This window comes from Pelophylax lessonae, assembly GCF_965119305.1.
Source record: "Pelophylax lessonae genome assembly, chromosome: 3".
Lineage (NCBI taxonomy): Eukaryota > Metazoa > Chordata > Amphibia > Anura > Ranidae > Pelophylax > Pelophylax lessonae.
In genome coordinates this window covers 351,614,037-351,627,638 of record NC_138770.1, presented here as the reverse complement: position 1 = coordinate 351,627,638, position 13,602 = coordinate 351,614,037, and the positions used below count along the sequence as shown (strand labels likewise).

Here is a 13,602-nt window from a genome sequence, read left to right as displayed (position 1 = left end):
CTGACCTAAGCCACTGCTATGGCATTGTCCGATTGAATACGCACTGGACATCCCTATAGACGAACCATCCAATGTTCCAGGCACAGTTTGATCGCTCTGAGTTCCAAGATATTGATCAGTATTCTGGACTCTTCCCGTGTCCAGAACCCCTGAGCTGAATTTTTGCCGCGGACACTTCCCAAACAGAGAGGCTGGCATCCGTGGTGACCAATGTTCATTGCAAGGGGAGGAATGAGAGACTGCGGAGACTTTTCCCATTTTGCCAGAATCTCCTTTGCGTATGGAACTGTACAAACAGAACCGCCTCGAAGGTAGACACTATCAGGCTCAGCACCCGCATGCAAGTCTGGAGGGATTACCATCTGCTGTACAGCAGGAAACGAATTTCAGCCTGTAGGTTCTGGAGTTTGTCCAGAGGAAGGAGCACCCTGGCTAAGGCCGAGATAATAGTCAGACCCAGATAGTCCAGCTTGTGGACAGAACCAGAGCAGACTTCTGAAAATTCAGAATTCAGCCAAACTCTGCAAGCTTGTATGGTGATTTCTAGGTTTTCCACCAGAGAAGTACGAGACTCCGCTCGCAGAATGAGGACGTCCAAGTAGCCCAGTATCGCCATCCCCCATTGGCATAACAGGGCAAGCACCAGGGCCAACACTTTCGTGTAGACCCAAGAAGCAGAGGCGAGACCAAACGGTAACGCCACAAACGGATAATGCTCTTCTCCCACGGCAAAGAGGAGGAAACGCTGGAGACCGACACATATCGGAATGTGAAAGTAAGCGTCCTTGATGTTGACGAAGACAAGAAAATCCCCTAGATGCAGGGAAACCACCACCGTGCGAACGGACTCCATTCTGAACTTCTGCACCCACACAAAACAGTTCAGCATCTTGAGGTCCAGAATTGGACGCACCTGCCTTCCTTCCCGGGGACTGTAAACGGGTTTGAGTAAAACCCCTGAAAACTTTCCGAAGTCGGAAACCATCACCCGTAAAGAAAAGAAGAACCTTACCGGAGGGTAAGAACAAAACTCAATCTTGTTTCCGGACCGAATGACCTTGTGGACCCACTTGTTCTTGTAAGGTGGGGGCGCACCTTCCTGCTCAAGGGGCCTTGTCCACAGGTCTGGAGAAGCCCGCACTTGACTTGCCAGACCAAGTTTGCGTGGAGGCCCCGAAGGGCTCCGATCCCTTGTCAAGCGACCCTGAGGGACGAAACAACTTCCTATGAGACGAGGAGGGCGGCCCACATCTATGAATGTCTTGCCCTCAGTAGCCTGCGGAAGAAAGTTACTCTCCCCCTGTGAGACCTTTAATGTTGTCATCCAGGGTAGCAAACAACAGGCGATCTTCTTGAAAGGGAAGATCAGTGAAGGCCTTGTTAGAAGTCTGGTCTGCAGACCAGCATTTGGGCCAAGACACACATCGAAGGACCACTGCCGAAAAAGAGAGCCGAACCACTAAGGGAGCTGCATCCAAAGAGGCATCACAGATAAACTGCAGCCCCTGGACCAGCTGGTCCGCGAGCTCAGCAAAGGCAGGGGGGAGCTACTCCCCCCTCCAGGTCAAGGCGTAAAAGCTTAGCCCACCGCATCAGAGTCTGAGACACCAGGACAATGGTGAATATCAGTCCCCATGCCGAACCAACAAGGGTGTACAAATTGCGGGCCACAGCCTCCGCCATCCTGTTAGCCAGGGTCCTTAAAGTCCGGGGACTCTTAAACCAGAATCATGGTTGCCTTGTTTATTCAGGAAACCGAAGAGTCCACCACTGGGGGAACAGTCCACTTTAGGGACTCCTCATAGGGTTTATCGCCTAGCAAGTCGCTTAGGGTCCTCAAGGGAACGCTTTGGTCGTCCCCACTCTTCAGTGACAATTCTGTCAAAAGAGGAGGAAAAAGGCAACTCCTTTGCTGCTCTGGATGGCTTGCGAGTGCCAAAAGGGAACCTGTGCCTCCGTCGCAGCTGGGTCCTCCAACTTAAAGTCTCAAGCACAGATACAATCAGTGCGTCCACCAGCACCTTTTCGTGCTCTGTTCCAGAAGCGGAGGAATCATCCTCACTATCGGAGGATTTAGGGTGCGTGGTCACAGACCGAGCAGGGTGACCCATGTCCGCAGCGGCCGAACCAGATTCAGGATCTGATGAGACAGATGAGGCAGGGGAAGATAGGGGGTGCTTTTATGTCAGCCACCACCCAGTTGCCAGCACCAATCAATCCCTCGAAGTGTTACACCCCCTGGATGAAGGTACGCACCAGGGAATTGGTGGCCAATGGCCTTTGGAAGAAAACTGCCAAGGTCGAGACCTGACCCTTGATAGTACTCAAGGCCAGCTTTTGATCAACTCCCGGTGGAAGGAAAGCCAAGATCCGAGCCACCAAGAAAGATCGAGGGGGAGCCCCAAGAGACTCACACCATGCAATATACGACTTCCAGGTATGATGATAAATCTTCCTAGAAGTCGCTTTTCTCGCTTTAAGCAGAGTGGGAATCACCTGTCCTTCAGCACCCGGCTTTCAACATCCAAGCCATCAAAGCCAGCGACAGTAAAGCAGGATGGAAGATTGGCCCTGGAGACAGTATATCCTCCCTGAGAGGAAGTCTCCAAGGAGCGTGTGCGACTAGTCTGACCGGGTTGGCGTACCAAGCTCAGCGAGGCAAGTCCGGAGCCACAATAATGACCAGAATCCCTTCCGCCTTCATAATGCGAAGCAGTCTTGGCAGCAACTTGAGAAGAGGAAAGGCAAACATCAGCTGATACTGACCCCACGGGGCATCAGCGCGTCTGCGGCATCCGCCAGAGGGTCCCGGGAGCGGGCCACAAACCTCTGTACTTTACTGTTGACCGAGACGCCAACATATCTACATCTAGAGTGCACCAACGAAGGCACAACTGCTGGAACACCTCCAGATGGAGGGACCACTCCTCCGCATCCAAGGCTTGTCGACTGAGGTAATCCGCCTGCCAATTTTCACTTCTGGAATGTGAACAGCATTGGGCATTCCGCCCAATGAAGGATGCTCACCACTTCCAAGGCGATTGACATAAGCCACGGCCGTGGCATTGTCCGATTTAATGTGCACTGGACAACCCTGCAGGTACTCGGTCCAGTGGACTAGGCATCAGCTGGTCCAAAAGCTCCTCGAAGTCAGAGGGAACCCGTTTTCCCTCCAGGTCACGGCGTAGTAACTTAGCCCATTCAGTTAACGTGTGCGTGACAAGGGCCACCGTAAACACCGGTCTCAGTGCAGACCCCGCCAGGGAGTACATATTGCGGGCCACAGCCTCCGCCTTCCTAGCCTCCGAATGTTTAAAGGACGGGGAATCCTCCACTGGGATAACAGTAGCCTTATTCAGTCTCAAGAACGGAGGGTCCACCTCTTTATAAGGGACTCCTCAAAAGGATAGCGTCTAGCAATCCACTTAGGCAACCCAGGGGAATGCTTTGGGCGGTCCCATTCTTTTTTCAGCATGTTGTCAAAATATGCAGGAAAGGAAAAAACATTTTCTGCTCTGGATGGCTTGTGCCAAACGTAACCTGCACCCAAGTCGCAGCCGTAGCTGCGTCCTCCATTTTCAGGGTCTCACGCACAGAAACAACTAGTGCGTCCACCAGCGCCTTATCTTGCTCGGCAGCAGAGGTAGATAAGTCATCCTGTCAGCGGAGACAGGGCGTGAGGTAGCGGACCCGGTAGGGAGACTCGCATCTGTGGTGGCTGAGTCATACTCAGAACCTGAGGTATCAGATGAGGCCTCCACCCGAGACACAAACGCTTCCAGGACCACCGAAATTGCATTGATAGACAGCTGGTATGATGAGGGCCCTGTGGCCTCCCCAAGGGGGTAAGGTAGGGACACATGATCTGTAGGGTCCATGTTGCACCAGGGTACCATCAGCAAAAAGCTGAAAAAGTGACAGAAATTTTTTTTTTTAAAGTCTCACTGCGCTGCAGCGCCCCCCCAAAGGTCAGGCAATCGCGCTGAAGACCCCCAGCAGAGAGAGAGGGAGACCCCCAGACTCCCTGTACTAAGATGCAGCAGTAGACCCCAGAAAATCTGCACTGTCAATAGCAAGCTCGATCCAAAAGGAAATAAGCTGAGAAACTGCCCAGGGTATAGGGAGAGGCTCCACCCACAGAACAACGCCTCCAGGAACTCCCGTACGGATTCCTAGGAGAAGAATCAACCGCAAAATGGCCGTGCTGGGTGTACCAAGATGGCCACCGATCTCCTCAGCACATGTGCCTACAAGAAAATGGCAGCCTGCAGAGTTAACTAGGACCCTCAGGGGGACCCCCAGACTCCACAGCGGGATCGATCAGCAGGTGGGCCCTGGAGGTACAGGCCAAGACCCCCCCCCCCCCCCCGAGAACCTTGCAAAAGTGTGCACAGACGACCAGTTAGTGCACAAACCTGCATCACTAACGCCTGATGACAGAAGGCCCAGGAAGCCCTAAGCACCTGTGTAGAATGCACCTTTAACAGGGAAAGGAGAAACCAGACCCTTGATCAAATAGGCCTGCACTACCGTCTTGGCTGATCTCTCTGATGGTAGATGGTAAATGGTAAATCTTCCTAAAGGTAGATTTCCTAGCCTTTAACAGCGTAGGAATCACCGAGTCCGACAACACCCTACCCTTCAGCACCTGGCTTTCAACAGCCAAGCTATTAAAGCCAGCAACTGTAAAGCAGGATGGACGATCGGCCCCTGGGCCAACAGGTCTCCCCTCAGAAGGAGTAGCCAAGGGACATTGGCAACCAGCCGCATTAGATTTGCGTACCAAGTCCAGCTAGGTCAGTCTGGGGCCACAAGAATGACGGGAGTTCCTTCTGCCTCCATCCTCCACAGAAGTCTTGGCAGAAGTTTGAGAGGGGGAAAGGCGTATATCAGATGGTACTGGCCCCAAGGAGCCACCAGTGCGTCTGTGGCATCAGCTAGAGGAATTTGAGACTTTGCCACAAATCTCTGCACCTTCCTGTTGAGACGAGAGGCCAACAGGTTCACCTCGGGAGTTTCACACCAGAGACACAGCTGTTGAAACACCTTTCGGATGAAAAGACCACTCCCCGTGGTCCAAGGCCTGTCAACTGAGGTAATCTGCCTGCCAATTTTCCAACCCCGGAATATGCACAGCAGAGAGCTGGAACGAAATGTTCCGCCCACCTTAGAATGCAGGCTACTTCTCAAGCCGCAAGGACACTTTGTGCCCCCTTGGTGATTGACATATGCCACGGCTGTAGCATTGTCTGATAGAATCCGTACGGAACACCCCTGAAGTTGAACTGTCCAATGGACCAGACAAAGTCTGACCGCCCGAAGTTCCAGTCCTCCAGAGTCCAGACCCCCTGAACATAATCTGTGTCCAAATCACCTCCCCACCCCGACAGGCTGGCATCCGTGGTGACCACCGTCCAGTACAAGGGAAGAGAGGATGGACAACCTATTGGACCCTGCAAAAAAAAAAAAAAAAGGGGGTCGCCCTCCGAACCCCTCCATAGAGGCCAGCAAGAAAATAAATGGCCCCCTTAAAAGGTACCCTAGAGGGTCCACAGCGCTAAAGGAGGGGAGTGCTCTACGCAAAATGTTGGCATTCTGTCGTCGTCCGTCCCCCCCCCCCGCAGGGAAGATGCCAAGCTGGCCGAATGGCCTAGTAGGCCACAGCCTAAATTTTTCGGTGGAGGCCCACCTGCACAGATCCCATTCAAGGGGAGGGGCAGGCGGGCAAAGGACACTCAACAGAGACCGCCCCCCCCCTTCCTGGAGGCGCCTACTCGGCCGCAAGACCCAGTAGGCTGCAGTCCGCGGCCTAAATTTCTAAGGGCGCCTAGGCTGCTGGAGCCAACCGCCCAGGAACAACGGGATAGTGGGCGGATACTCTCACTGGGTCCACCCTAAATAGCGTCCGGCCGGTAGGCCGCAAAGCCGAGGCCTAAATTTTCGGCCGGGTCTTTCCATGTCCAGCCCAGCCATCCACTTCCCCAGCCCAACACAACAGCCGGGAACCCTTAGGACCCCCTTGCCAAGGTCATTAACCCCCCAGGGTAACAAAAGACTCTGTGGTAACCCCTGGTGTGCACCCTGAGAAACCAGCCAGCAGCAGCCCCAAAGGAGGCCCCCCTTCAGAGCATATGACAAAAGCAAGCTTAGAACCTCCAGGGGGTACGGAAGACTCACGGTGACCCTAGAGGGGCTGGGGAGAAGGAGGGGAACTTAGGGGTGCCCCGGTCCCAGAAAGGGGCCCACGTCCACCCCAAAACCCGCAAGGGGGAGAGGGGGGACACTACTTACCATACCGTGAAACAAGGTGGGCACCACTTCAGGCAGACCACCGCACCATCGGAATGGGGGTGCTGCGGGCCAGAAGCATGCTGTTACTCAGGTTGTGACCAGGTTGTATGCGTCCTCGCGAGATGTTTAAGCCTTGGGCCAGCTCCCAAGTAGCGGCTGACCTAGCACCGAGCTGAGGTCGGATCCTGCTTGCTGTTCAGACTAGGGAGACCATAAGAATCTAGAAAATCCAGTCCGTCGCCCAGCCCAGCAGTTGATTGTAGTTCTCACAGAAAATAATGAAAGGAAAAAAATCTGTTTAAAAATAAAAAAACTGCTAGGACCAGAGATCCCAGCAAGGAACTAGGTCCTTACTCCTGACTAGCTGGAAAAAAACTGAAAGGAAGAGAAATCAATTTTTTGCTAGTAAATTACTTCTCTCTCTCTATATATATATATATATATATATATATATATATATATATATATATATATATATATATATAAATGTTTTGTAAGCAGTGGCTCTAGAGAATAAAATGGATGGCGTTGCAATTTTTTTATGCCTCACAGTATTTGCGCGGCTATTTTTTAAACGCAATTTGTTTTTTTGGAAAAAATACACTTTAATTTTAATGCAACACAATATATAACCCACTTCAGCTAAAATTTTAAAGATGAAGTAAATAGATACCCAGCATGTCATGCTTTAAAATTGTGCATGTTCGTGGAATGGTGCCAAACTACGGTACTTAAAAATCTCCATAGGTGGTCTTTAAAAATTTTTACAGGTTACTATTTTAGAGTTATAGGGAGAGGTCTAGCACTAGAACTATTGCTCCAGCTAGAACATTTGCGATACTATCGCACGTTTGGTGCGAACACTGTTTACATATGCGGGCACGACCACATTGCTTTACTGTGACATTCTTATTGACTGATTTTTTGGAGAATTTCTGTTACTACATCATAGACATTTATGTCTTCTGCCAAGTATAGTCAACTACAGTCAGAAGCTTGCCATGTTTTTTACCTATAACTTTACACATATTCTATACAATTCTATAAGCTAACTTCTAGGAATCACCAATTCTTACTGGTAAACAAGTACATACTTTTCAATGGGACCAACAAAGACACTGTGTGTGTCACCAGCTTCATCTTCATCATCAAAAAACTTCAACTGTGTTGTAGAATTGCGCAGCTTCATTCGGGTTTCCGAGACCACCTGTTTCAAGTAGATAGCTGTCAGTGTTCTGCTAAAAATAGCTTTTATGAAATTTTATTGTCTCAGTTGGATTTATATTTTAATAAAACTGGCTAAACACAAGGTAGTAATGCACAGCTTGAATATACAAGGAAAAAGCACAATAATAAAAAAAAAAAAATTTACATTTCTTGCCGTGTGGTCTTTTGAGGTTGAATTGTGAGGAGGAGTTTCTTCCAAGTGTTTTGTAAAGGCTACGAGTCTTCGGTTAGCTTCTTCGAACCCAATTTTTGAGAAAAAATTTGGGATTGAATTTTTCACTCCAATATCATTTAAAATTTTTTCGAAAACAGCATTTGCTCCCACGTTTAGGGACTCATCAAGGATTAAGACAATAAATTGTTCTTCCACATCTAGAAAAGAAGAAAAAACTTGTTTGAAAAACACATGGTCAAAAAGGAAAGCAAGTTCTTTCGACTTTATTACATATACTAGATTTTACATGGTACATTATCTGTACAGTGCCTTGAAAAAGTATTCACCCCCTTTACTTTTTACCTATTTTGTTACATTATAGCCTTAAGTTCAATGTTTTGTTAATCTGAATTTTATGTGATGGATCAGAACACAATAGTCTAAGTTGGTGAAGTGAAATTAGAAAAATATATACATAAAACTATTTTTTAGAAATGGAAAACAGAAAATTGGCCTGTGCATATGTATTCACCCCCTTTGGTATGAAGCCCATAAAAAGCTCTGGTGCAACCAATTACCTTCAGAAGTCAAATAATTAGTGGAATGATGTCTACCTGTGTGCAATTTAAGAGTCACTTGATCCGTCATTACATATACACACCTTTTTTGAAATGCCCCAGAGGCTGCAACACCTAAGCAAGAGGCACCACTAACCAAACCCTGCCATGAAGACCAAGGAACTCTCCAAACAAGTAAGGGACAATGTTGTTGAGAAGTACAAGTCAGGATTAGGTTATAAAAAAAATCCAAATCTTTGATGATCCCCAGGAGCACCATGAATTCTATCACAACCAAATGGAAATAACATGGCACAACAGCAATCCTGCCAAGAGACAGCCGCCCACCAAAACTCACGGACTGGGCATGGAGGGCATTAATAAGAGAGGCAGCACAGAGACCTAAGGTAACCCTGGAGGAGCTGCAGAGTTCCACAGCAGAGACTAGAGTATCTGTACATAGGACGACAATAAGCCATACGCTCCATAGAGTTGGGCTTTATGGCAGAGTGGCCAGAAGAAATCCATTACTTTTAGCAAAACACAAAATGGCACGTTTTGAGTTTGCCAAAAGGCATGTGGGAGACTCCCAAAATGTATGGAGGAAGGTGCTCTGGTGTGATAATACTAAAATTGAACTTTTTGGCCAGTCGCAAACCCAACACCTCACATCACCCAAAGAACACCATCCCCACAGTGAAACATGGTGGTGGGAGCATGATGCTTTGGGGATGTTTTTCAGCAGCCGGGACTGGGAAACTAGTCAGAGTTGAGGGAAGGATGGATGGTGCTAAATACAGGGATATTCTTGAGCAAAACCTGTACCACTCTGTGCGTGATTTGAGGCTAGGACAGAGGTTCACCTTCCAGCAGGACAATGACCCCAAACACACTGCTAAAACAACACTTGAGTGGTTTTAGGGGAAACATGTAAATGTGTTGGAATGGCCTAGTCAAAGCCCAGACCTCAATCCAATAGAAAATCTGTGGTCAGACTTAAAGATTGTTGTTCACAAGTGCAAAACATCCAACTTGAAGGAGCTGGAGTAGTTTTGCAAGGGGGAATGGGCAAAAATCCCAGTGGTAAGATATGGCAAGCTTATAGAGACTTATCAAAAGCTACTTGGAGCTGTGAATGCTGCAAAAGGTGGCTCTACAAAGTATTGACTTTAGGGCAATAGTTCTGCACATTGACTTTTTCTGTTATTTTGTGCTATTTGTTGTTTGCTTCACAATTTTATTTTGTGCTATTTGTTGTTTGCTTCACAATTTAAAAAAATATTTAAAGTTGTGGGCATGTTCTGTAAATTCAATGATGCAAATCCTCAAACAATCCATGTCAATTCCAGGTTGTGAGGCAACAAAACACGAAAAATGCAAAGGGGGTGAATACTTTTGCAAGGCACTGTAGATCAGCTATCCAGAAAGACAAAAGTTTATATAAATATATAAAATACACACTGCTGTCGTCCAGTAAAGCCATATTAAGTCTATAAATATTGTAAAAACATTGTACATAAACACATCAAATTCTAAACCAAGCACAAACAGCTAGATTAGCAGATTAAATAACAGAAATTTCGAGATCCCTCTAAATTCCATATTTTGGAGTGCAGTAGAAGACACAGGCAACTTATTCATACACCATGGGTTATAAAGAAAAAAAATGCAGCTCTTTCTATTAACAAAAAAGTCCTTCAAAGAGTGTCCATATATGAACAAGGCATAAAAGGTATTTCAATATTTATAAAAAAAATCTTCACAAAGTAGAAGGTCAATTCAAGCATACCCTATGGAAGTTTCCAAACAACCAAACAAGTTTCCGTTCAACCTGGACACGTGACATCACTGCACACGAGGACCGCAGCCATCTTGTTGTTTGGAAACTTCCATAGGATGTTAAAGTGATTGTAAAGTCTTTCTTATTTTTTTTTTATTAAAATAAACATATTATACATACCTCCTCTGTGCAGTGGTTTTGCACAGGGCAGCACAGCCAGATCCTCCTCTTCTCGGGTCCAGGCCCCTCCCTCTTCTTGAGTGCTCCCACAGCAAGTAGCTTGCAATGGGGGTACTGAGCCGAGCTGCAGCTGTGTATCCATTTAGACAGGGAGCTGCCGCTGAGAGAAGTTGGAGTACATCTATTTACCAGCTTCTTCCGGTCCAGAAGAGTCACCGTCTTCGCTCTCTTTTTTGTGGAACAGGTGAGGTAAAATGCTCAGTGGAGGGAAGGCAAAAACTAACCTGAACTAGACCAAGGGATACCTAGAGCGTCCAAGGCCAGGAGCTGGAGTATCCATGGTTTTGCATACAAATAGAAGTAACTTGTTGTGTCTAGGGGTTAGGATGTCTACATACAGAGTCCCATTTTTGGCAGAGCACCCCTGAATGAAGAGACTATTCTTCTTGGTGCAGGTGGTGGCAGCCGAGAGCATTGGCCTGCCAACTTTCCACCCCTGGGATGAGAATTGCAGAAATTACTGGGCAGGAGTTTATGTTCACAAGAAAAATCTGGTTGCTTCTTTCAAGGCAGCCAGATGCCTCCTGCCCCTTGATCGAGGATATATGCCACTGTGGTGTGGTGGCATCGTCTGACTGCTGCCAAATTGGGTGTCCCTTTAGAACGTGGATCCAGTGCTGGAGGGACAGCCCCACAGCACTAAACATCAAAATACTGATGGAGAGTGTTTGGCCTCCTCCCTTGACCATGTCCTTTGAACTGTCAAGGAAGACTCTTCCACAGCCTGCACCAAACTTGCATCTGTTGTAAGAACACACTAATATTTGGGGAGGAAGGATTTTCCCACTGTCAGAGTTGAAGTGATGATCCACAAGGACGAAGAATTTCTTGTTTGGGGAGATAGAAGCATAGGTAGATTCAGGTAAAGGGTCTGCATTTTCCATGCTGACAATGTTTAGGTGGAGAGTTCTTGAATGGAACTGGAGGAAGGGTACTTACTGGCTCAATTGAGGAAACCATTAGGCACAGAACTCTTATGGAGGGATTTCTTTTGGATCTCAGCCGTCAAGGATAAGCTCTAGAACCTTCTTTTCTGGAAGGAACACTTTTGCCTGAGACATATCTAGAATTAGACCCTAGACTCTAGGCTAATGATCACCCAGCCAAAGACTGTAGGTTGATTTGTGTTTTTGACATTCGCTGAGAGTTGCAAGGGTGATGCATCCTGTAGGAAAAGGTCGACCATACAGCCTGTCACTTGGATGCCCCGAGTTCTGAAAAGGGCAAGCAATAGTATGATCTCTGACAGCACTCTGATAGCAGAGAACAGATCAATAGGCAGTGCAACAAATGGAAAATGGTCAGCCACCACTGCAATGCAAAGAAAAATCTGATGTGGGTGGTAAATGGAACATGTAGATAGGCTTCCAAGATGTCCACTGATGCAATGTGCTCCCCTTGCTCTCAGAGAGGCAATTAGTAACCTTGCTGATTCCATATGGAACTTTGGAACGTGAAGGAATTTGTTGATAATTTTAAGTCAAGGATAGATACCCCAGTTGAGATCTCGTACCATGAACAGATTTGAGTAGAACCCCTTGAACTTGTCCTATGACAGTACTGGTACAACTCCCTGGGACAAGAGGTGATTCAGAACAATTTGCAATTCTAGCTTCAACATTCTTTGGTCTATTTGCCAGAAGAAAGAGGTGAGGAGGTAGGAGTTTTAAACAGTCCCCATTTAATAGACACAGCACAGGAAATAGCCTTGGAATTAGCAGCAATGTAAATAGGAATGGTAACGAAAGGGCTAAACTAACTATAATGGCAATGCAGAGAGAACTTACAGGGCAGTAGAAACAGTGGAAATTCAGCCCTTACTTTGGCAGTGGAAAGAAATGATTCAGAAGTGAGGCCTGCAGTGGATGCAAATCTTGGATATAGGCTGTTTTTATCATGCAGAGCAGCTGTGTGTCAGCGTGTATGCTGCATGCAGGTATAGGAGAGCTTCTTAGTTTAGTCAGGAGATGGGAGGATGTGTCTTGCTACTATGACAATGCATTTTGGAGTGGTTTCCTTTTTGACAAGCCCATTTAGGGCACAGGGGAGCTCCTATACAGCAGGAAAAATAAGTATTGAACACTTCACCATTTTTCTAGGCAAAAAGATTTCTAAAAGGTGCTATTGACATTAAAATCTTTACCACGTCGGTAACAACCCATGAAAGCCATACAAAGAAACCAAAACAAATAAGTTCAGAAATTAGGTTATATGTAATAAAACGAAATGACACAGGGAAAAAGTATTGAACAGACTAACTAAAATGTAATACTTCATACAAAATTCTTTGTTGGTAATGACAGCTTCAAGATGCTTCTTGTATGTAGAAACTAGTCATATGCATTGCTCAGGTGTGATTTTGGCCCATTCTTCCACACTGTGGGCCTCGTCTATAAACTCTGATCTTAGTTCTTTCCATAGATTTTCTACTGGATTCAAGTCAGGTGATTGGGTGGGCCATTCTAGTAGCTTTATTTTTTTTCTTTAGAACCAGATGAGAGTTTCCTTGGCTTTGTGTTTTGGATCATTGTCTTAATCTCATTGAAAAGCACCTTAGAAGATTATTAAACAAACACCGAGACTATAGATTCTTCCAGAAAAGTACACTGCCTGGCCAAAAAAAAGTCACCACCAAGAAAAAGGGTCTCACACTCTAATATTTCTTTGGCTTTGATTACAGCACGCATTCGCTTTGGCATTGCTTAGATAAGCTTCTGCAATGTCACAGGATTTATTTTCTTCCAGTGTTGCATTCATTTTTCACAAAGATCTTGTATTGATGATCGGAGAGTTGGACCACTGCGCAAAGCCTTCTCCAGCACATTCCAAAGATTCTGAATGGGGTCAAGTTCTGGACTGTGATGGTCAATCCATGAGTGAAAATGACATCTCATGCTCCCTGAAGCACTCTTTCACAATTTGAGCCTGATAAATCCTGGCATAGTCATCTTAAAAAATGCCTGTGCGATCAGGGAAGAAAAAATCCATTGACGGAATAACCTGGTCATTCAGTATATTCAGGTAGTCACCGCATTCTTTGGGCACCTGCAGTAACTATTTAATAGGATAGTTACTGCATGAGTAGTTTAGTTAGCTGCTTAGTTAATTCCAGGTGGCGACATTTTTTTTGGCCAGGCAGTGTATTTTACCATGTGCTATCCTAGCAGCCAGATTCAGTGCTTGTTTTAAATTGGGTTTGGGATTCTGTGGTATTATGGGACCTAGGAATTGATTGCGTTGCAGAATATACCAGTTTTTTCAGATGTTTTTATCAATATACTGTAACGTGTAATAAAGTTGGCTTTAGATTCTCAGTATCTGCGATGTTATGAGATACAGTATATGACAAATAT

General features: G+C 46.4%; 1 protein-coding gene across 1 annotated transcript in view; it reads right to left on the bottom strand.

Annotated features, from left to right (window-relative positions):
- Positions 1-13,602, bottom strand: part of SENP6 (SUMO specific peptidase 6) — a gene marked incomplete at its 3' end in the record, with an annotated part of 259,644 nt that overhangs the window by 71,592 nt on the left and 174,450 nt on the right. The window contains 2 exon segments of the mRNA XM_082250891.1: positions 7,386-7,498; positions 7,664-7,890. Of these exon segments, the coding sequence (XP_082107017.1) occupies positions 7,386-7,498; positions 7,664-7,890 (340 nt within the window).